Source organism: Panulirus ornatus, chromosome 24, assembly GCF_036320965.1.
Source record: "Panulirus ornatus isolate Po-2019 chromosome 24, ASM3632096v1, whole genome shotgun sequence".
Lineage (NCBI taxonomy): Eukaryota > Metazoa > Arthropoda > Malacostraca > Decapoda > Palinuridae > Panulirus > Panulirus ornatus.
In genome coordinates this window covers 5,730,757-5,754,608 of record NC_092247.1, presented here as the reverse complement: position 1 = coordinate 5,754,608, position 23,852 = coordinate 5,730,757, and the positions used below count along the sequence as shown (strand labels likewise).

At 47.2% G+C, this 23,852-nt stretch overlaps 1 protein-coding gene across 1 annotated transcript in view; it reads left to right on the top strand.

Moving 5' to 3' along the window:
• The first annotated feature begins 4,801 nt into the window (after positions 1-4,801).
• Positions 4,802-23,852, top strand: part of Cen (cerebellar degeneration-related protein 2-like) — a 264,778-nt gene continuing 245,727 nt past the window's right edge. The window contains exons 1-2 of the mRNA XM_071677030.1: positions 4,802-5,420; positions 19,018-19,365. Of these exons, the coding sequence (XP_071533131.1) occupies positions 19,290-19,365 (76 nt within the window). The 5' untranslated portion in view covers positions 4,802-5,420; positions 19,018-19,289. The remainder of the gene's footprint in view (positions 5,421-19,017; positions 19,366-23,852) is intronic.

The window sequence follows — 23,852 nt, the reverse complement described above, 5'->3', positions numbered from 1 at the left end:
ATTCTGTCCACAAATGTACAATCTCTCCTTGTCTTATGTAGCACTTAACTCGCGCAGCTCATTCTTCATGACCCTAGTTTTTCCTGCAGTGAGTACTGTACACTAGCCCTGCCTTTTGGCAAATTGGTACAAGCAGTAGATAGAAGTAGTATGTAGGATCATTTAGGCAGGAGCATTAGGTAGGAGCTTCAGCAAAGACTGTGCTTGAGTTGCTCTCTGCCAGTGGCCTGTTAAGGGTGAGGTACTAAAGGCTAAGAAGTGGCACTGGAGTTCACTTGTTATGGTGACTTTATTGCTGTGGCTACCCATTTGAGGGAGTTGCAATGGGAAAGGCATCAGAGATATAGATATATAGAAGGATAGAATGATGTTTGTGTGGCCTAACTTTGTGGTAATGCAAAAAAGTCAGCTCATAAGCACACACAAAATGTCACCTCATTCTTAGCCTTGGGATCAGTTTTCTCAAAGCAATTATCAGCATCATGTTGCTCAGTCTGCCCACTAGTAATTAATCGCACTCCCCACAACTCGTTTCTGCTGCAGAGGTACATTCTTAGAGCTGTACTTGTTACCCACTTGAAACTGCAGTGCAAGTTACTCTATCAAAGCTAGATGTCACCCTCACACCTATTGGTGAGAGGATGCATGCGGGTCTGCGAAGATCATGAGCCTGACCACTACGGTCTGTCGAGGGAGAGTTTAGGGGTGTGTTACGGCTCGCTGGAGCTGATGGGAGAGTGGAGGGAAAACGGGGCGTAGTATCGTTGTTACCCTGGTCATCGAAGCAAGGGGTGGTAAGGGAGAGAGAGACGATGATCGTTAGGCTTCGAGAATCTAGTCGGGTTATTGATCAGGAGAACGACTTCAGGTTCCATTATTTGTGGAAGGAGGCGGATCATGGGCGCATCTCCTACCTTACTGCTCTCTTCTTTCCACACATTCGAGCAGTGTTTACATGGAGGGAAGAAAGATGCTCCAGTGAAGGGCACGAATTTATGCCTGAGTAAAATATGAACAAACCCGAGAAAAGGATTTTGCTTTGTAATGTCTTTGCTGAAGTGGTAATTTAGGTCGTGACGGCTCTCGTACAACCAAGGATACTGATATTAGTGGCTGGTATGATAGCGGGGATACTGAACAGCGGTCATGGATGTGAGTGGCGGTTGTGGTTTTCCTTCTGTCAAGATTAAGAGCTCCGCTGATGATAACAGAACCCCCGCTCTATTTTGACGTTTAGCGGTTACTGCTCCAACGAATTTTATGGTAAAACTGTGATTTATGAAGAGAAGCGAGACATATCTGGAAATGTTTTGTAACGCTGTGTGTGTGTGTGTATGTATCGGGTATGGAGGCTGAGTTGCCGTTAGTTAATATATTGTACAATTTAGTTAGTATATGATGCACTTGAATTTGATATATTTGCCCTTTGACGAGAAATATGCAATGAATCGCTGCGTAATAAGTTGCCTCGCCAAGCCTCGCTCTAACAATATGCTGATCGTATTGTTCGGTTGACGCTCCTGTGTGGTTTTGAGAGGGGGTGGGGGGTTGCGGCTGTTAGATTGGGCCGGTGGCCCATTCTTCTGTGCTTCAACACTTGCGGAATTAGGCGAGATATGCGAGATATTTAGTTTGGAGAAAGGAAGCATCCCAGGGGGATATAGGAGGAACGAATGTCGTCCACTGATCATCATCGTGTCGTGAAAGACAACGAAGGACTGTAGCTTGAAAGGATGGCTTCCTTCCCTCCCGTATTATATCTTTATCTAAAAAGTAGGAACAGGTAAAGGAGCCAAGCGAGGAGGGATATACATATATATTTATATATGTATTTATAAATACCCCAGGAGCTCTTTGTAAAAGGATCTTGCTGTTATCCACGACATTATATTTTCCTAGGGCTTTTGCAGCTCCCGAGGCTGCGCTACAATCGGTTGCAGGGACAGGGTGAGCACCTATGAAGCGAGAATTTCTGAGCGAGACTAATCTGAGTCGTCAAATGACGATGCTGCAGCCTTGCCGCAGTGAGTTTTCATTCTCACCGTAACCTCAAGCAAGCGGATTCCAGTAATATATGTGTATATATATATATATATATATATATATATATATATATATATATACACATATATATGAGTGATTTCGTGCTTTTCTCCGAGCGACCCCCTCCTCCGTCGCCCATGGTGACATGTTCGTTCTCGGCTGCTGGTCATTCTATTCATCTTGCTGTACTTGTTATTATGACGTGGTGGCGGGCGAGCCGCGAGTCAGGCAGCTAGTTAGCGTAAGGTTATGGAGCGGTTTATGTCATGGAGATAGCGTGCGCTAGCCACTCGAAGAATGACCAAGTGAATGTTTTAGTCACAGAAAAATGCAGATGTATATATACTCTATATAACCCCAGCACAGTTGAATATTGGTATGTTAGCGACATCAGCGTCCCGATTTGATGTCGCTGGTATAACGACATTCGAAGTCTTAACTGGGCGACGTAGTCTATCGTAAATCTGGACTTATTGTGAACATTCAAACATTTAATCGTTCTTCGTGGGTAGAACGCTATTCGAAGGCCCTTAACTATAACTACTTGAGCATAGTTTAGCGGTTCTAACCATCCCTTCATGTGCGATGGAGGATTGGTAAACGACTGTGTGAAGTCGGCGATAGAAGGCCTTGACTTTCTCTCAGAACGGTGTTGACGACGATGTGAGGTTGTGGCTCTCGCTACGAACAGTGTACACGGTGATGGGAGATGGTGTCCCCCCCGATGAGAAAGATGCGGACGACGATCGGGGTATTTGTGATTCTCTCAGAACGGCTTACATGACGCCAGGCTTCGGGTCGTGTACGGCAGGCACAAGCGATTTCATTGATCTGGTGGGTTCGGTGTACGGAAGGGCATATTCCCAAACATATTGTTATCCAGTTTATCATCGACTCCAGCTTTTCCTTTTGGGCATAGAGCAACGCAGGTGTATTACACTCAGACCAGCGGGTGACGTGTGATATTTGTCTTCAGTATTTGCACTTTCTGGTTTATGATACAAAATCCACACTTCCTTACGACACTAAAGAGTTTACCTGTGTTTGAAGAACAACAGCCGGGGCACCAAACTGATGTCCACAGGTCGGCTAGTGGAAAAGAAAGCGACTTGGCAGAATGCTTGATAATGTTGTACAGAAATTATATTCAGTGGTTGATAAACTGCATAATTTGGTTGCCCTACTCTCTCTCTCTCTCATTAAGCATCCGTCACGGATGTTTCAAGTGGTTTTCATGTCCTTTAGGGTTCGCATGGTCTCTGCTGCACATCATATTGTCCCCCCCCCCCCCCCCCCCCGTGCGTACGTCTGTCTGTCTGGTCCGTGAACACGTTCTTTGTTAAGGCCATAACTCAATACATGATCGGAACTTCGCACTTACTCCATTTGTACCCCGTCTTGAGGTGACGAACTGTTTAGCTACCCCATCTTGAGATGAACTGTTTAGCTACCCCATCTTGAGATGAACTGTTTACGTACCCCATCTTGAGATGAACTGTTTACGTACCCCATCTTGAGACGAACCGATTACGTATCCCATCTTGAGATGAACTGATTAGGTACCCCATCATGAGGTGAACTGATTAGATACCCCATCATGAGGTGAACTGATTAGGTACCCCATCATGAGGTGAACTGATCACGTACCCCATCTTGAGATGAACTGATTACGTACCCCATCATGAGGTGAACTGATTACGTACCCCTATCTTGAGGTGAACTGATTAGGTACCCCATCATGAGGTGAACTGATTAGGTACCCCATCTTGAGATGAACTGATTACGTACCCCATCATGAGGTGAACTGATTACGTACCCCTATCTTGAGGTGAACTGATTAGGTACCCCATCATGAGGTGAACTGATTAGGTACCCCATCTTGAGATGAACTGATTACGTACCCCTATCTTGAGGTGAACTGATTAGGTACCCCCATCTTGAGGTGAACTGATTAGATACCCCATCTTGAGGTCTCAATCCTATAAGCTTTTGAGGTATTGAGTTGCTTGGATTTGCATGCTAGGAATATATATATATATACCTGACTTTTAAAGGTAACTTATAGAAGAGGTAAGAACGAAAGAGGGAGGTGAAATCCACAGCTTCGTTGTCCTAGGGAAGGAAGGCACCATTACAATTAATCCTCCTGTTGATAGTTTCCACACACGAGACAATGGGAGGCTTGGAAGCATTGTTGTCTTGGCGCGTGCTGGCGTTGTGGTCGAAATAGCCACAGGGATATTGGGTGAGGGGCAGACCGTCTGTGTGGACAATTATACTGCATAGGTGGGCAAGCTAGGACTGAACCACCTCGTTCTACCGGTGAGTAACGAGCGATTCCATCGTTAAGCTTGTGGTGCTGTTCATTACGGAATGCGACATGACACCATCATTTTAATCTGTTTGCCCTTTGAATACGATGGTACGACCCTTGGGTATGAATTAATAGGTCATCATAGTCGAGGGTCGTGTCATCGTGCTCAAGGGTCGTACCGTCTTATTTGAGGGATGTTGATAAAGTTGTTGGGTGCTGTGCGTCCGAAGAGTTAGGACTGGAGGAGGCATCGTTTGGCCTTCAGATTGAAAGGCAGCCGTTCTCATAGGGTGCCGCGTCTCGGTGGGTACCAACTAACAAGAGCGCATCGCGTTCCGAAGTGGCTCTCTCTCTCTACCGGCGGGAGGAGGAGGAGGAAGGGAGGGAGGGAGGAACGAACGGCAGCAGCAGCAGCAGCACCTCGCGCCGTATCCGTCCGGGGGGTGTCAGTGTGGGCTGGGAGGCGGCGGCAAGCGGACGTGACTGCAGCTTCCTCTCAACCGCGGTGTGTCACCAGCAGCCCTCGCCTGCGTGTGATAACATACAGACACCGAAGCGTCCAATATAATACCCTCCTTCACCTCCACCTCTCATATGAATATTATGACAACCCCTGCACACACCCTGTGACCTGGGTCTTCACTTACATGACCCGTACTACAGGTCCATAAACCTGAAAGCACGTGACATCAACGTAAACAGTACCGGTCTGTGACCTGCGCGGGGACCGAGTGTACAACAAGGTCGAGAGAGGTCGCGCTACACAGCATATGTCCGTCCCCCACAAGCACCATAACCACCCCAACCCATACTCCTCCTTATGTGACTAATGCCATCACTGTGATCCATGTGTCAAGGATATATATACAGATACGTATATATAATTGCTTGAAATACATACATATAATTGCGAATTACTGCTCAGTGACCAGTCTATAAGAAGACAGATTATTAGACTGTTTCCATTACCAAACTGACCATTTGAGAAAATTGCAGCTCAAAGTATGAATATCTCACACAAGTGAAGAGTATTTGTCAATTGGGACTTATAGCAACTGAACAGGTGAGTTTGATATACAGTTATTCATATATATACATATATATATATATATATATATATATATATATATATATATATATATATATATATATATATATATATATATATATATACTTGATTTCTTTCTCTTAGATATTTTTTGGCGTAGTTTTTGTTCTACTTACTGCAGTTCCAATTTGACCTGAGGAAAGTTACGATGTTCGTTATATTGATCACTACTGTCGCTATCTCAGTGGCTTGAGAATGTTATCTTTACACTGTGGATACTTTTTATCGACCTTTCCATGACGTGAGTGTAGTAATCTTAAAGTGTTATCGCAATGGTCTCTTGAGTCTTCCATTTGTGAACTTTCGAGTACGTTTTTATAACGTTGATATCTGAATGACTTATAGATGAGTTACGACGTGGCGTATGTGAACTGGGAGGGCGAAGAGTTACTTAACTACAGCGTGATATCTTCAAAGTTATCATAATGACCCGTGAAGATGTTATCTTAATGGTGTGTGTGTGTGTGTGTGTGTGTGTGTTCCTGAATAGTTTGACTTCTTTTCTTTTTTCCCTTAATGATTCGTTAATGGTATCTTGATGACCAGGGAATAATTACCGTTAAGAAGCGTACCTGTACCATGTATGAACTTCACTAATTACCCCACCACGAGATGGCCTGATTAACTCTATTAATGACCGGGGGTACGACTTAGTGAACAGCAGGCATTAGGTGAATGACATATTGATAATTCGCATGACTTGTGAAAGTTATCTAAATTTCTTAACTGACTGTAAATGTTATCTTGCTTATCTTTTTTCTATTTAGACGAATACGCGGGCTTGTCACCCCACTGACCTGTGGTTAATCATGATTCACGGGTTGTTAAGAGCGATGCAGCCATAGTTTGGAAAACATATACGTGGAAAATAACGCACACTCTGGAGATGTCGAGGTTATCAGAATAACGCTCTTCTTATCTCTCTCCCTGAAGCGTTATCTCTTCGTGACCTACGTACACCTTCATAACCTCGGCCTTCCACCCGCCTTGCCACCGACCGGCACAGACCTGGGTGTGTGTGTGCGCGCACACAGCCCGCCCAGTTCTTCCCCTCCGAGTCATTGGAGTCGTTCCCATGACTCCGTACGCATATGTCATCGCCTGGCTCAGGGTGTCAGGGAGCCTTTCTCCTCATTCATCATAGGGGGTTCATGCATGAGGTTCCTGTAGGCATCTTAAGGGGGAAAAAAAAAGTCCCGAAGTGGAGAAACTTTTGGGATAGTCACGTCATTTTTTTTCCCGTAAAGGAATGACCTTGTTTGATGATGTTTTTATTGTTATTGTTATTGTCTTTATACTAATTATTGTTATTATTTATTAGAGAGATGGTATAATTACACATCGTAAGATTTGGTGATATATGGATTTCCAGTTTGATTTATGGGAATTTAAACGCGTAGATATGTGCATGAATAAGTAATGTAAAGATCCTGTTATATATAGTTATTCATAACTGCCCAAAGGATATCTTTCATCCAAGGGCCCTGGTGTTACTCCAGGACACCGTTTCCATAAGCTGTTGCAGCTCCAAAGTTGCGCTACCTCCAGTAGCAGGGAAGTGATGCGCTACTTTCGAGCGAGAAAGTTCTTCGGCGAGAGTGTACTCCCTTTGGTCAACAGACGGGTGGGTGATACAGCTTCGAGCAAGGTGACTTTACTGGCTGTGCGGTCATGATCACACTCAGACAGATATATATAGATTTTAAGTCCTATTAGTCCTGGAAACCATTGGTTATAGCATGGGGGATACGAATGTATAATTTGGAGATCGTCCTTTGTTGAGGACGACGTTATGTAAAGTGTTTTACGTCGACGTTCGACTCGCACTACGAAGCCGAGTGACCCCATAGTTGGATGGCCACAGATCCAACATAGGCTCTTGGAGGATATCTGAGCATAGAATAAGATAGGATTTGTAATGCCTTTTGTTTCCCTTCCTGATCTCTTTGGGTTAGACACACACACACACACACACACACACACACACACACACACACACACACACACACACACACCACGATGCGCCTTTGCATTGGGCATGAGGTCTTATCTCACTGGACTCCCTAACCCCAGCCCTAAAGGCCTTGGCAAAGGAAAAGGGACTTCCCCTCCCAAGTGTACCCTGACGGCGAGACACGCCACCCCCTGTTATCTCCCTGATAACGTACTGGACAAGAAAGATACGCTTAATCCATGGATGTATAGTTGTGAACGTGCGGCAGAGAATTTCCTTCAAAGACACAGCGTCTCGGAGACCTTGGCTTGGATTACGAGACGTAAAAGGGATCTACCGTCTCCAGTAAGGGTGGAGGAGGGAGTACGTCTCTGGTATTCTTTAAGGACAAATGGTTCGTGCCTGAAGACGGGCTGTTCATATTTAAGGGGTCCAGTTCAATCGCCTCTTTTTTTTTTTTTTTCTTTTTTTTTTGCCCGGCGTGTAAATAGCCGTCGAGATTTCATGCCAGTCACTTACCCATCATCTCTCGCACGTCAGGGAGGTGAGTAACCTGGCCACCTGGGGGACTGGTTTCATCAACCGGTGGCTACTGGTCTTGAGCAAGAAATTGACCTTTGGAGTACAATGTTGCCATCCATGGGCACGACGGTACGACCTTCCAGCGCGACGGTGCGACCTTCCAAGTTACGGTGGGGGCGACCCTTGGGGTACGGCACCGTGCGATCCTTAAGCACGACGGTGCGATCCTTGACTGTGATAGGCTGGCATATGACTTGACCTTAAGGGTTAGGCTAGAGGTTAGGTCATCATACTGAGGGGCGTACCTTCGTGTTTACGGGGGGTCTAGATCTGGGGTCCCTCAATAGTTTGTTGTTAAAATGTAAATGCATGTAAATGTTAATAAACTTATGATAAATATCAAACCTACGGTAAACTGAAGGTTTGGAAATGATTAAATGTACCTCTGACGTTTTGACAGACTTCCAGATAGCTTTTTTTTTATGTTATCAGAATTGACTCCGTTGACCCGATTTTGGGCTAGTCAGCCGCCCAGGTTTGTGACAACCATTGCCAAAGCCGTCGTGGAAATGTCAATTTAGAATTCAAAAACTCTTTACCCCCCCAGCAGATAACCTCGTCGTAGACCATCAGGTCTTCTGTTAACTGGCTTTCCCAAGTAGTCCTCCAGCAGATAACCTCGTCATAGACCATCAGGTCTTCTGTTAACTGGCTTTCCCAAGTATTCCTCCAGCAGATAACGTCGTCATAGACCATCCCATCAGGTCTTTTATTATGTCCTTCCCATGTACTGTCCTCCAGCAGATGACCTCGTCACAGACCATTAGGTCGTCTTTCATCAAACTGAGGCAGTGTTAGGGAGACACTGTATCGTGACAGTGACCAGCAACTGTCGTATTCCGAGTTCCTCACAGTATACAAACTGCTTGAGATGTTTTTAGCTTGAATTTACGGACGGCATTACACCACCACCACTCGCATGCTTCACAAGCCAACATCTCCACCTCGACAGCTTGACCGATCTAGCTCTCTGAGCAGAGGGTGTCAGGGTTGTATTTTAAGATCCTCCCGCGGGTACCGAACCCCTGGCTACACTACAGGCAAGGTGAGGATCCATACCACTGTGCAGTGGGTATGGTGGTTAACTGTAAAGTTGACAGAAGTTAAGATCGTGTATGGGATATGTACAAGTTTGTTGTACCCTATTCACGAGGGCATAAAAAGTCATTTTTTTTTTTTAGTTTTATTTTTCGTTTGAGTCAAGTGTGATGTGGAACCCCCCCCCCCTCCCCACACACACACACACACACGCACAGTCCGGGTCATGACCCGTTGTCTGAAAGTTGTTTCGGGTCGAGATATCTTCAGCGGCTGTTATGGAGTGGAATTGGCGAAAGAGATGTGCTTTGATTAGTTATAAGCCAATCAAGGCTGGCCGCAGTGGGTTTTATGCCCATAACCATCATCATTATGTCCTTTTTACATGTGAATGAATTATTTTGCGGTTTTCTATTTAGAAATGTTGTGTTGTAAACCTGTTTACGTTTTCCCTTGGCCACGAAACTTGTTTACGTTTTCTTTCGCTGCGTGATAAGTTATCGTTTAGATTCTTGACCTTGATAGTGTCTTCCCTTGGCTTCCTGACCTTGGCTTCATCTTTGCTTCAGCCTCTGTTGCCCTATTGTACCACATTATAACACCGGCTGTTCCGTTTTCTCTCTATAAAGAAAAATGTAATCCATATATTGACGGACTTGCTTGTCCTTGAGGTACCTCGTTTTCTTTTCTTGTCACATGACTAACGTTTTTTTTTTTATTATTATTATTACTTGTCTGTTTACTTTTGTGTTGAACTTTCTCTCATTTGTTGTGGGAACGGGTCAGAAGGCTGGCTTATCGTACTCGAGGGTCGTAACGACTTTGTTCAGGGGTCGTACGATCATCAGTGTTCAAGGAGTCGTGTTGCAAAAGCGTTGTTCAGTTGTGGTACCGTCGTGTTCCAAGGGTCTTTCCGTCGTGTTGAACGGTCGTGTTCAAAGGGTCGTAACGTGTTTAAAGCGTCGTACCTCCGTGTTCTCGTGTTGTACCGTCGTGTTCAAAGGGTCGTAATGTGTTCAGAGCGTCGTACTTCCGTGTTCTCGTGTCGTACCGTCGTGTTCAAAGCGTCGTACCTCCGTGTTCTCGTGTCGTACCGTGTTGCTCAAAGGGTCGCACCCTCGCGTGTCGTACCGTCGTGTTCAGAGGGGTCGTAGCTTCGCGTCGCGTCAAAGGGTTTATGTCAAGAGGTGTGGTGGTCGCTACGTGCGTGTGGTTGTTGACCCTCAGGTCTCTACCACACACAGGAGAAGCTAGCTACCACAACAACCAACCCCCTCACTCACTCACTCCTCACTGTGACGCCTCAACCTGTTGCTGCAAAGGAATTTTTTTTTTCCCCAGATTTCTTCTTCTCTTCATCATGAACATACATTTGCTCGCGTGTGTACCTTCCTGGAGCGAGCTTAACTTTCTCGAACCTCTTCCGTACACGAAGAATTCCTGCCTCGATTGTAATTGGAATCGACTTAGAATTCGTCTTGAAAAATGATATATTTTCCTCGCATGGCTTTCGCCCCACAAGCATAGAGGCCTCGCCATCACACACACACACACACACACACACACACACACACACACACACACACACACACACACATTTAACACTCGGCTTCGCCGTATAACTCGCACAGACCGTCCCTCGTGGCTCCCGAGTTTGGCCCGTTCGTCAACCTACACGCTACACGCGCGCCATCCCTGTCGGCAAGATAATGTCTCCTGGGTAGTCTCTCTCTCTCTCTCTCTCTCTCTCTCTCTCTCTCTCTCTCTCTCTCTCTCTCTCTCTTTCTCTATCTATCTATCTCTATCTATCTATCTCAGGGGAAAAAAGTAAGATATGGACGCCCATAAACCGATGGGGATCTAACCGCGTCCTTGACCCCATAGGAAATGAGTTATGGGCCACCGGCCCTCGTAGGTGGATACGGGTGATAACCCTCGTCCCATAACGCAAGACTCGCGGGGGTGACGACCAAGGGCTCCCCCTTCCCTGGTCAGATTACGTGATCCACGAGAAGTCGGTATCCAGAGATACGTTATCGTGGTCGATTGACGTAAAGGGATAAAAGATGAAAAAACTATTCTATATACACGAATGCCAGAGAGGAGGTTCAGTGCGGTGATGGTCGGAGTTAAAAGCACACACACACACACACACACATACATACATATATATATATATATATATATGAACTTACACTATTGGTCCCTAAGTCTTGGGGTGTCAGTACAGAAGCAAGTGGTGGCGGGGTTCGAGTCATTTTGCCAGTCCGGAGCGTGATTGACTTTGGTGACTCTCGTGAGAGCGATCTTCCTTTTTTGAGCACGACGGTACGACACTTGAGCACGACGTTACGATCCTTGAGCACGACCGTACGATCCTTGAACACGACGGTGCGATCCTTATGCACGACGTAACGACCCTTGAGCACGACGCACAAGCCTTGAGCACGACACATTACGAGCCAATCCAAAGGCCTTGCTGTCGTGCACTGGGTAAATTCCCTGGTTTTCAAGGTGTCGCAAAGTCGTACTCGAAGTCTTAGCGTCATACTCGAGGCTCGTAGCGTCGTACTCGAGGCTTAGCGTCGTGCTCGAGGCTCGTAACGTCGTCCTCGCGGCTCGTACCGTCGTACTCGCGGCTGGTAGCATCGTACTCGCGGCTAGTAGCGTCGTACTCGCGGCTCGTAGCGTCGTCGTCACAGCTCGTAGCGTCGTACTCGCGGCTCGTAGCGTCGTCCTCGCGGCTCGTACCGTCGTTCTCGCGGCTCGTACCGTCGTGCTTGCGGCTCGTACCGTCGTGCTCGCGGCTCGTACCGTCGTGCTCGCGGCTCGTACCGTCGTGCTCGCGGCTCGTACCGTCGCGCTCAATAGGTGAGGCCTCTCTGTAATGACTGATAGATGTGGGAGACACCTACATGCTCACCCTTCAGTAACTCAGTGGTTCGTATCGTGGATAACGTATGACGAGGCAGCCACGTCATGCGTATGATACAGTGGCCAGTAACTTCATGGCAAACCATCGTCGGTTTTCTTTATCGAGTGACGAAACTGTCTGACATCAAATTCAGCTTCACGTACAAGGTTCTGTGTTAGGGGGGTATACTCCGAGAGCAGATGTGTTTACTTAATGTTTCATGCCTTTGACGATGTTTTCGTGAATGGAAAAAAAACATGGATCACTGTTTATCTGATATCTCCAGGCCAAGTTCTGTGTTCCTGATGCCTTCTGCTGCCACAAACAGCCTTTAATGTAGTCTTTGACCCGTTGCTTCTCCGTGTTCTTATATATCTGGGGTAGTTGAGGGAGGGAGTGATGTGGGAGAACAGATGCATTCGGCTGTGAATGTCGACTTTTCTTTTGTTATATTCTTAACATATATTTGACCTTGCGGGAAAGGCGGAAAAAAATATGCCCTACCTCCTCCTCCCACCTCAGGTGCAAGCGTGAGTTTAAAGTAATTTCTTTTTTCGTCTTTATTTTTTTTTTTTTTTGATAAAGAGAAAAGAAAAGGTGTTGAGATATTCCTGGGTGATCGATCTATCCACGTAAGAGCCCACAGAGCGTAGTGGGGACCAGTGCTTGGGTGTTGCTATACACCCGGGAGGCTCTGGGTGACAAGGGAGGAAGGGGAAGAGAAAAGTGGTTCACGGAGGAAGCATGTAGACTTCCCGCGACGTGTGGGCATCGTTGTATGAGGACACTGGGCGTGTGAGAGAGACGAGATGAGGTGATGCGGTCGTTGGCACGTTGAGGAAGCGATGCTTTGTGGACGACAATGTGTTTGTGTATGCAAGCGTGCATGCGTGTGTGTGTGTGTGTGTGTGTGTGTGTGTGTAATTACGTACTTGAACTGTAAGGAGAGGGAGTTTTTAACTCGTGGGAGTCGCACGTCTTGAGCATGAGGCCTCTCTACGTGTATGTGTAGTTACCGGCATATGGGAGCTTGAAGGTATATGATTTTGAGCCTCATAAACTCGTAATTGTACTGGCGGGGGGAGGGATGGGGTAAAGGGGGAGGCGCGTGTGAGCGCGTATCTAAGAAGTGGTGTTCGGGGTAAAGGGATCTCGGCGTCGGGACGCGGGGACGTGAGCGTATATAAGCGTCTTAACCGCACACACGACTGACGCAGTCGCACCGGTTCGATGTAGCACAGCCCTGGTGGCTGTGGTGGTGGTGGTGGGGTCACTAAGCCACTCAAAACAGTCGGGGGTCGTGAAGCGCATCAGATTTGGAAGGATCATCGTCATCAGAACGAGCTTAAATACCTGAATATCCTTCAGGTGTTCGAGGTGATTTTCAGGACCATGTGCTCTCTTCTCTCTCTCTCTCTCTCTCTCTCTCTCTCTCTCTCTCTCTCTCTCTCTCTCAGCACACACCAGTTGGAGGCTCTCATCCCGCACCACACAGTGTCAGGGGTCTCGCTCGTGTCCCCCCCCTTGCCTGTCACATGGTGTTATGTCTCCTGGGAGGACGGTGTGTGTGTGTGTGTCTGTGTGTGTGTGTGTAGATGGACCGCATCCTGGCTGGCATCTGGTATGCTTTCTAAGGTTCCCTGTCCCAGAACCGAACTGAATCGCGCCAGCCACCCACAGTGGGCGGTGTTCGTAGTGACTGGTGTCGCAGGGCGAGACTGTAGAACGGTTTTAAGCCCCCCCCCCCCAAGATGTTTCCAGTTTTCTGTTAGCGTGTTTACCACCCCTTTCGTTTTCAGTGATGGTGCATCAAGGTCTTCTATGTCTGTCGAGCCGTTGAGCTCTGTATGGGGGGAAGGGAGGTCTCCCAAGTGTAAATTATTTCTCTCTCCCGCCCCAGAGAGAGCCCTTCAGCTTTCTCGGTAATTGAGATCTTAACAGCGTCGTTACGGGCTGTTTAAGAGGTCGTTGCTCTATGATCTTCCCTTGAAAGTCAGCCTGACCTAATGAGTGATGCTTACACTTACCTGCTTATCTGAAGATAGTACCGTCGTGCTCAAGTATTGTTCCGTTTGGTTCAGTTACTGTGCCGTTGTGCTCACGTACCGTACCGTCATGGTCATGTACTGTACCGCCGCGCTCATTTACTGTACCGTTGTACTCACGTATCGTACCGACATGCTCAAGTTGCTCAGGTACTGTACCGTTGTGCTCAAGGGTTCTTCCTGCCGTGCTAAGGGTCGCACTGCCTTGCTCAAAGGTCGTCCTGTCGAGCTCAGTTGTCGTTACGTCGTACTCAGGGGTCGAACCATCGTGCGTCGTTAATCACCTCCGTTTTGATAGCAGGGATTTTGGCAACTTTCTGAAGGATTAATCTCATCCTTGAATCCCCCGAAATGGAATCTGATTCAGGTAGGATCCTCCTGAAGTGACTATAAACGCGGGTTTGTTGTCATTGCGTGTAACCTCACCAATGTAAGAGTCGGCCCCCTCCCTCCCCCCTCACTCATGCGCCGCAGTGAGTTCCCAAACTCCTGTGTCTTCAGTGTGAGATCGAGCCATGATCCTGTGCCTCTCATTCGTGATACCGTCTCTGCCGTAGCCATATTTCAGGTGGGTATAAGGAAGAGACAGGAGTAAGGCCCAGTCTGGAGTGGTGGTGGCGTTCGCGTGGAGGAAAGCAGAAGAGAGTGTTAGGTGTATGGGTAACATGATGCCAGAGAAAGCCAGGTAACATAAGACCCCCTGGTTCACTGGCGAGGTTATCCACTGGAGGACAGTACATGGAGGTATATCTGAATATATATATATATATATATATATATATATATATATGAGGGTACGTAGGAAAGCCGGTGTAACAGAAGACCTGATGGTCTTCGGCGAAGTTTGTGGGCCCATAATGAGACCTCGATGAGGGGGTCGACCGTCCGTCACCCCGCGCCTCAGGCCTACTCGATACAGACTGTACGGTCGTGACTCACTTCTCCTCACCTTGCCCTCCAAGGCGCACCCACCCACCATTCGTGATAGGTCGTGGGCGGGTAGAACCATTCATGTACTACTCCCGGCTCCGTGATAGGTCGTGGGTTACCCCGCTCTCCAGCGAGGGAAATCGCGGGTCAAGACGTCAACCCTTGAGGGTAACCGCTCGATCGAGGCTGAGGTTCATACGATCCGTCGTTATTATCCGTTGGTGTGAGTTAGTCCACTTGATCGTCAGCCAGCCTTCCTCACTCTGGGAGTCCAGCTAGGGACGGTCGCTGGTGAGAGTTGGGAGGGTTTGTCAACCCCGCGAGAGAGTGACGCTGCTGGGGTCAGCTGGTCTTGTGTTTCGTGTTGGGGAAGTCGTACTCAGGACGCGAACACACACACACACACACACCACTGCTTGTATTACACCCGTTTCGCGCAAGAAAGTATTACTTCTATATGACATGCATCGTGGTGATAACAAGATATGATACGAGTATCTTTTCCTTCCCTGAATAAACTTTTCCAGCTTTCTTCTGTTGTCCTTGAGATGTACCATTGAGGAAAAAAGTTATGATCAAAGTTGAAATGTTGCTTGAAATGTATTATGGTGAGTATCGGAGTCTTTGGTTGTAGAAGGAAGCTTGGGTAGAGGTTGTTAGAAAATGATTCAGGGTTGTGTACAGAGGAAGGACCATGTCTGGTTGGGCTGTGGGGCCTAGCAGGTGCCAGGGTCGCTGAGGCCGTCAGCGTCAAGGTAGTACACCCGCCAACCGACAACCCTTCGACGCCTTCTTCATGTGTTAAGGATAATTGGAAGACCACAGACGCTCGCGCCGTGCAGGTGGTCCTTGAGGAGGAACATGGTGCACAGGAGTAACGGTAAAGAGGAGTGCTGGGGAGGGATGGGAGAGAGAGAATGAGAAATGAAATAGAGGCGACGAAACGAGTCAGGAGGTAGTATAGGAAGACCAAGTGAGAGGAGGGAGGGAAGGACCCCAGGTGAAGCATGACGCCTAAGGACAAGTGATGGAAGAGGAGGAGGCGAAGGGAGGGGTGTTAGTGGAAGAGAAGGGCATGGGGGAAAAGTTGATGGAAGACGAGGACCAGATGAAGGGATAGATGATGGAAGAGATGAAGGGAGACGTGATGAAAGACGAGGGGACGAAAGGAGAAGAGATAGTAGAGCAGGAGGAGACGATGGAAGAGGAGGAGACGAAGGGAGAGATGGGAGGGGAGGAGATGAATGGAGAGATGGAAGAGAAGTATCTTGCTTGGCCTGACCTGGTTTTTCCATGACACAGTTGCCACAACAGTTGCTGGTCGTGACCCTGACTGAGGAAAGGCTCTGGCATCGTTTCCTCCGCCCAACCCTTGACTGCTTCACTTTCTTCACCAGCCTCGTCACTAGGGTCTGGCACGTTCCTCATAACCCACACTGTCTCACGTTCCTCATTCCCACACTGTGTTACGCTCCTCGTTCCCACAATGTCTTACGCTCCTCATAACTGTCTCGGTCTCACGTTCCTTAACCTTCCACTGTCTCATGTTTTGAACCCCATACCTTTACACGTTCCTGAACCCCAGAATGCATCGTTCCTCATCCTCATTACATTCGTGAACCCCACATCTTTTCATTCCTCAACGTTCTTTCTGTCTAACATTCGTGAATCCCACACAGTCTCGTTCCTCAACCTTCGTACTGTCTAACATTCGTGAACCCGACACTGTTTCATTCTTCATACCCCAACACTGCCTCGCGTTCGTGTATCCCACACTGTCATGTTACTTAACCCTCCCCCACACTGCCCCACGCTCGTGAACCCCACACTATCTCGTTAACTTAACACCCCACACTGCCTCACGCTCGTGAACCCCACACTGTCTCGTTAACTTAACACCCCACACTGCCTCACGCTCGTGAACCCCACACTGTCTTGAATTGTCGTGTTTTTCCCCCTTGACCTTCACCAGGTACATGTTTAGAATCCACAACAATCTCTCTCTCTCTCTCTCTCTTTTCGTCCAACAGAAGCTCTTGATTTGGCAATCCTTTCATAAAACGGCGGGAAGGCTGTTGATCAAAGTGGCACGCCTCCATCTGAGGTCTTCTGATGGCGTACCGCAGGGGTGGGAACCTTTGTCCCATATTCTTTGACTCTGTATCGCTCGGGTGGAGGGAAGGGGAGGAGGCCCTTGTTTCACTGCGACAGGCTATTCTCCGTGGCTTCGCTGGGGGCTGAGGGTGGGTGTGGGTGTGTATCGTCAGCTCAAAGGGAACGTAAGTGGAGCGAACTACTGAGTGTGTCAAGCGGTAATGGACAACGTCTCCTGTCGTCTTCTTGTGGGTCAGTTAATTAGAGTGGCACGAACTCCACAATGGAGGATTGGTCCGTATGTTTCCAGCAAACTATATACGTATATATATATATACACACAGTATATGTTGCATGACTTTGGAATGGTGTTGTTAGATTAGACTTCCCCTAAGGCCATGGTATAGCTAGGAAGCTTCGCGTCCTGCTTCACCAACCTTCCAGAGCTCAGTGGACATCAGTCTAGCAACATGAATACACGTCCATCACGGTTGGCCGTTGGATCTGCAACACGACTGATTTTTGAGGTTTGTCTATCGAGGACGCCTCAGAGCTGTGCTTCGTAAACTTATCTGGGAAGTTTAAACTCAACTGTGGACGCTTATCTTGGACCTTGCTATGTATCTTGGACGCCAGGATTGAGTTTGAAGCTAAGGCGATGACAGACGACGTCTTGTGTAGCAATAGGGAATGTAGACCCACAGGTGTGAGTATATCCTGTTGTACAAAGGAATTCAGTCGGAAACAGTCCCAGTATTGGTTCCTTTGGCTACAGTGTTTCAGTCCTTCACGTGGGTCCTACAGTGTTTTAATCCCTCATGCCACAGCGTCATCGGAGACAGTACAACAGGCTTAACCCCGTGAGAACTTAAGGTTAACAGCACTCGAACACGACGCTATAACCCAGTGAGTATGATAACCTGACCTTCGACCTGACGACTCTTCAACGCTAAATAGATCGTAGGGAATCGAACGGGTATTTAGCGTCTGCGTAAGTTGATGCTTTGATGGGAGTGTTAGTACGTGAAGAGAGTTCCAGTGGCCTTTAGGGTCGAACGTTGAGTCTCCGATACGTGCTCCTGTGGGCCTTGTCGAAGTAGCCTGTGTGCAGAGATAAGATGAAATTGATGGAAAACTGGTAGACTAGGCTTGCACAAGAAGCCTCTATTTGTAGATGCTTGGAGAGATAGTGAAAGATGTCACAGGGCAATAATGTATCGATCGAGGGTATTGGAAGGTAATTAGGGATGCTGTGTTTTAAGATTTGTGGGGGTGAAGTTTGTGGTGAGGGGTAGGTGGGATGTGGACGTACGAGAGAGGGTGGTGGATTGAAGACTTTAAATTGCTAGTGATGGAGAGAAAAGAGGTGTGTGTGTAGTATCTGCAGGAAGGGGATGCGAGAAGTTGTGAGAAGGAAAGAGATAGCGGATGAAGGTCTAGAGAAAGATAGGACGGGAAATGAGGCCAGATAAGAGACGTTATGAGAGAGTTTCAAAGAAAATGTTTTGGAAGGCGGTGAATAGTGAGAGAAAAAGAGACCAGATCGGAGGAGCAATGAGGAGAGCAGTTAGGGAAGAGGACATTGGCAATGAGAGGAGAGGATGAAGACAGATTTCTTTTTCTTTTAAGAACTGTTGGCTCTTATATTACCCCACAGAGAGCAACGGAACCTGCAGAATATCACCTCTTTCGCCCGAGACTCGAACCCTGGCCACCAGTAATAGCAGAGCAAAGGGGATGTTTCCTACAGTTCCCGATAACACCAGAGCCTGAACACATCAAAGTTTCATATGTGTACATTAATGATTTTCACCCATGATGATTTTTGCGGTCTTGACCTCCCGCTGTGACCCGAACGCCCGAGAGTTTTGGAAGAAACTTTCGTCATAATTGGTTCTTCCGGCGAGTCTAATTTTACGTTTTCATATTTCTGCTTCACAGTCTCGAGAGGTTCCACGCCGTTTGCCATTAATTTCCACCTTGTTTCTTTTGCAGTGACGTGGCGTGAACAGCCCTGCATCGAAGACGGTGATGCAGTGAAGGAGGAGCGTCTGTGCAAGCAGCAGCAGCAGCCGAGGAACCTCAGACTCGCTAGCTAGCAATGGCATAGGCGCGAGACCCCGGTGGTGGTGTCTGTCCCAGCCCACAGCCTACTGTTGTGAGCGGTTACACCTCGTGTCTCCAACCGCGGTCGCTTACACCTCCAGGTCATCAGGTTGGCGAGGACGACGACAACACTCCCTTCCTTCTCTCGCTACACCCTCGCGATGGCTTCGTACACGGAGCTGGCGTTCGAGTGGTCCATGTTGTGCCAGGAGTGTACCGACTGCTGGACTGACACAGGTGAGTAGTGAGTGAGTCCCCTGGACTCGAATTATCGACTGTTTTACCTTTGACACTCTTTGAGCGTTGACCTGTATACGATGGGCCTGACCTGATAAAGCTTAGGTCTTAGATTTAGGGGTGTCGAACCATCGTACCTATGGGTCGTGGTCGAGAGTCGTTCACTCAGGAACTCCTCTTCCTCTGTCAAGTGTCAGGGAGCGGTTCCGCCTCTGGTGTTCTGAGCACGTAACACACCGGTACCTCTCATTTTCACGAGGACCTTCTCGCCACCTAGTTCCTGCAGGGATTTCCCCAGCGAGTACCTGCGTACCTTCGTGCGAGTACCTGCGTACCTTCGTGCGAGTACCTGCGTACCTTCATGCGAGTACCCGCGTACCTTCGTGCGAGTACCCGCGTACCTTCGTGCGAGTACCTGCGTACCTTCGTGCGAGTACCCGCGTACCTTTGTGTGAGTACCTGCGTACCTTCGTGCGAGTACCTGCGTGCGTACCTACAAGTACCTAAGGACGATAATTGGCTTCAAGGCGGGGCTGGCACCTTGCGTCCGCCCCATGTCATGCATGTTGCATTAAACTGTTCTTCTTCGCCCGCCGCCTCTCGTCTTAAAGCATTACCGGGCTCGAGATTCATCAGGATTGACTTCAGCCTTGATTCTAATCTTCTTTTGAATAATTAGATGTTACTGTAGTCTCTGGCACTATAGTAAACACTTGTGTAATTAGAGAATCTTGTAAGTACGTATTCAGAACACTCGTATATTTTGTCCCATATCTTTATATTACGAGAAGTTACCTTCGACTTGATGACTGTGTATAAGATGCTCTCAAATTCAGGATGTTGCTCTGTATGGCATCTTTTTGCTGCTATGCATACGATTATCGTGTAGTCTTTCTTCTTCTATTTCGTACCGTTGCAGTTTAAGGTCTTACGGTCTCCTGTGGTTTTTTACATACGCTACGAACTTTCATTTGTGCTTGTGAAGTATATCTGTATTATCTCTTGACTCGTTGATAAGAATCCTCTTTGTCATTGGACCGTACAGCAGAGGCGGTGTTCCACTGTCCATCTTGGATATATACACGTTGAATATTCGGGTCGTTATCTTCCTGTCTCGCGTGGAAGTTCGCATTATCATACCGTTCTTTGTTCGGCTTGGAGGCGCAATCTTATCTACGTATTTCCTCGAAGTTGATGATGTCCTTCATTTGAAGTAGTAGCGCTTTGACATTCTTTTCTTCTTCGGCTTCTCTGTCTTCCCCGTGCAGGGGGCTGGTGGTGTAAGGCCACCCCGGGATGTCGTTTAACCTCCGGGTGGCCATCGGCTCGTAGTCCACTGGGTTCGCCGCATCCCACCGCTAGAGAATATCCGGATCTTATTCTCATCTGGTCGTCCGCTCCAGGTGCTTTACTCTCTCTCTCTCTCTCTCTCTCTCTCTCGGTAGTGAGCCTCCCTTGCCCCACCTACTCCCTGCAGATAGATAGGTATATATATATATATATATATATATATATATATATATATATATATATATATATAGAGAGAGAGAGAGAGAGAGAGAGAGAGTTCGGTATTCACTAACGAAGGTAACGCCCTCGATTCAAAGACGGCAAAGAAGAGAATGAAATCTTTTTAACAGTCTTCAGATATATATATATATATATATATATATATATATATATATATATATATATATATATATATATATATATATATATATATTCATTTATAATTTTTTTCTTTATTTCTCTCGTAATGGGGAAAATATTAATTTTTTTTTTAACAGGACGCGCGTCACATATTCCCGAGCAGTCGTTTGGTCACGCCTCCGTCACTCGTGTGAGCGAGGGGTGAGGGGGCTCGTGTGTGTGTGTGTGTGTGTGGGGACAAACGCAGGCTTGGACATCTCCCTGACATCTCCCAGCATGACACCCGTTGCCCTCCAAAGTGGTATTGTAAATGAGTAACGTGTATGGTGGCCCCCCCACAACGCACTCCCCTCCTCCCTCCGCCACTCATAACAGTTATTATAATCCATTTCAGCAAATGTCGTCAATGTTCGGGTCGTCGACCACTGGCTTCGTCACACCATTTTCTTCTTTTTTTTTTTCGACTGGCGACAAAGTCATGATGGCCGAACGCGCCACAAGACATTGACATTGATTTTCAAAACAGCCTGCCCCAGTTCTCCGATATTTCGTGGTCGTAACACGTGCGGGAATATGATATAAGAATTCCAATATACAAAAGATATCTTACAGCAAAACCGTCATATTGGTAATCATTCTGGATACATACGGAGCGCTTGTATTTATTTCTATACAACATTCTTGTAGCAAGTAACTTATGGACGGCTCTATACATGACATTCGTATCCTTGATAAGAACACTTCACGATAAGAATTGACGTATGAGATAAACATGTGAGGTGGAGCCCTCTGTAGTACCAGGAGCTGAAGGGGTATGGGAGACTGAACCGGGTGTGTGTGTGTGTGTGTGTGTGTGTGTGTGTCTGTGTGTGTCTGTGTCTGTGTATGTGTTGAGGTCTTTATGGATCAGCGTCTTTGATACCATTGGCTGGTGAGGAGCCCTAAGGTCCATGATCCACCAGCGCACTTTTATTTGTCAACCCCGAAGATGCCACCGACATCCTCTCAAGAGGCAAAACACTGCAGTACAGGCTGTTGTATTTTGCATTGACGCATCAAGATGATCACGGAAGGCAGGAAATAATACCTCAGGGCGTTGGAGATCAAATCCCGTGTTGTATATTATCGACATAACTGCGAGAATGATGTTTAGGGATACCCACACCAACCAGTACTAAATGTCAGGTGATTACTGTTATCTAGAGACGTACCGGCCCTGTAAGATTTGTAAGGCACAGTTAATTATCGTTGACCCAGATTGTCCCGTCAGAATAGTGGGGGAACAATAAGAGAGACGGAGCAGGGAAGTTTGTTCTCTTGTGTCTAATGTTTACGTCCAGAGACCTCGACGTGTCTAATGTTTACGTCCGGAGACTTCGACGTGTCTAATGTTTACGTCCAAAGACTTCGACGTGTCTAATGTTTACGTCCGGAGACTTCGACGTGTCTAATGTGTACGTCCAGAGACTTCGACGTGTCTAATGTTTACGTCCAAAGACTTCGACGTGTCTAATGTTTACGTCCAGAGACTTCGACGCATCTCGGCGCTGGTCTGTTTAGTATCATGATTTTGACACTAGTCGGCTGTTGACTTTTAGGTCATTTCTTGGTTATTCATCAGTCGGAATTTTGACGATTGTGCTCCTGTCCACTTTGCTACATCCCTTTTTAAATTGTCTTCATGAATCTTCTCAGAAATCTCTCATTTCTTTATAAATCTCCTCAGAAATCTCACATTCCTTTATGAATCTCCTCAGAAATCTCACATTTCTTTAAGAATCTTCTCTGAAATCTCACATCAGGTTTTCGAAATCAGGTTCCAGACTTCACAAGAGTCCGGTCGAATTGTCAGACAGTTGATTTTATGAATGGAACATATTCCTTTTACGTCATAATAACAGAAATAAGCACTGGGGACCTTTTTAAAAAAAAGCTCCTATATTGCAAGATGCAGGAACTGCTGGATGCATTGGACATGGGTCGCTGGCGATAGCCTTCCAGGAGTTCTTTGACCACAAGAGAAAACGGCGGAACGACTCTTGAACTCGACGGTACGACGACCACTGGGTATGATGACCCGACCTTTCACGTAATCCCTGTCGTACCCAAGGGTCGCACCGACATGCTCAAGGATCGTGCCCAAGGGTCACGCCATTGCGCTTTAAAGAGTCGTCCTGTGATGCTAAAAGGTCGTACCTTCGTGCCCAAGGGTCGTACCTCAGTGAGCTCAACAGTCGTATCCGTCATGACGCCGAAGAGTTACGCCGCGGTGTTCAAGGGCAATAATAGAAGCGCCCGCAAGGTTAATATTGGCGGGCGTCTGAGGCCCTCCCAAATGTTTACATTCCCTCGTAATACAAGAAGCCAAACCTCCTTATCCAGTTATATTTGTTGCTCTGTTTCCATCCACTCGTAAGAGCGAGTTTTTGTTTTCTCCTATTTTTTTTTTTTCGCGAGTCCCTTCCAGATGCACCGACTGACTGGGGAAAGGAATTTCACAAGTCATGGAATCTTCATATGCGGTTGTGAAAATTATCCAAACCTTCATATCTGGCGTCAGGAAGATCACGCACACATGGCCACCTCGACCACAGCTGATGTTCTCAGAAGTTTACACTGTGTGGACCACTGTGTTGAGGCCAGGCCTGGAATAGTCGCGTTGAAGCCAGCCCTGGAATAACCATGTTGAAGCCAGTCCTGGAATAATCATGTTGAAGCCACTGCTGGAATAGCAGCGTTGAAGCCAGTCCTGGAACAACCCAGTCAGGAGCTCTGTAACGTTACGAATCCAAGGCCAATCAGGCTATAGACCAGATAGGGGTTCTCCTTCGCCCCAG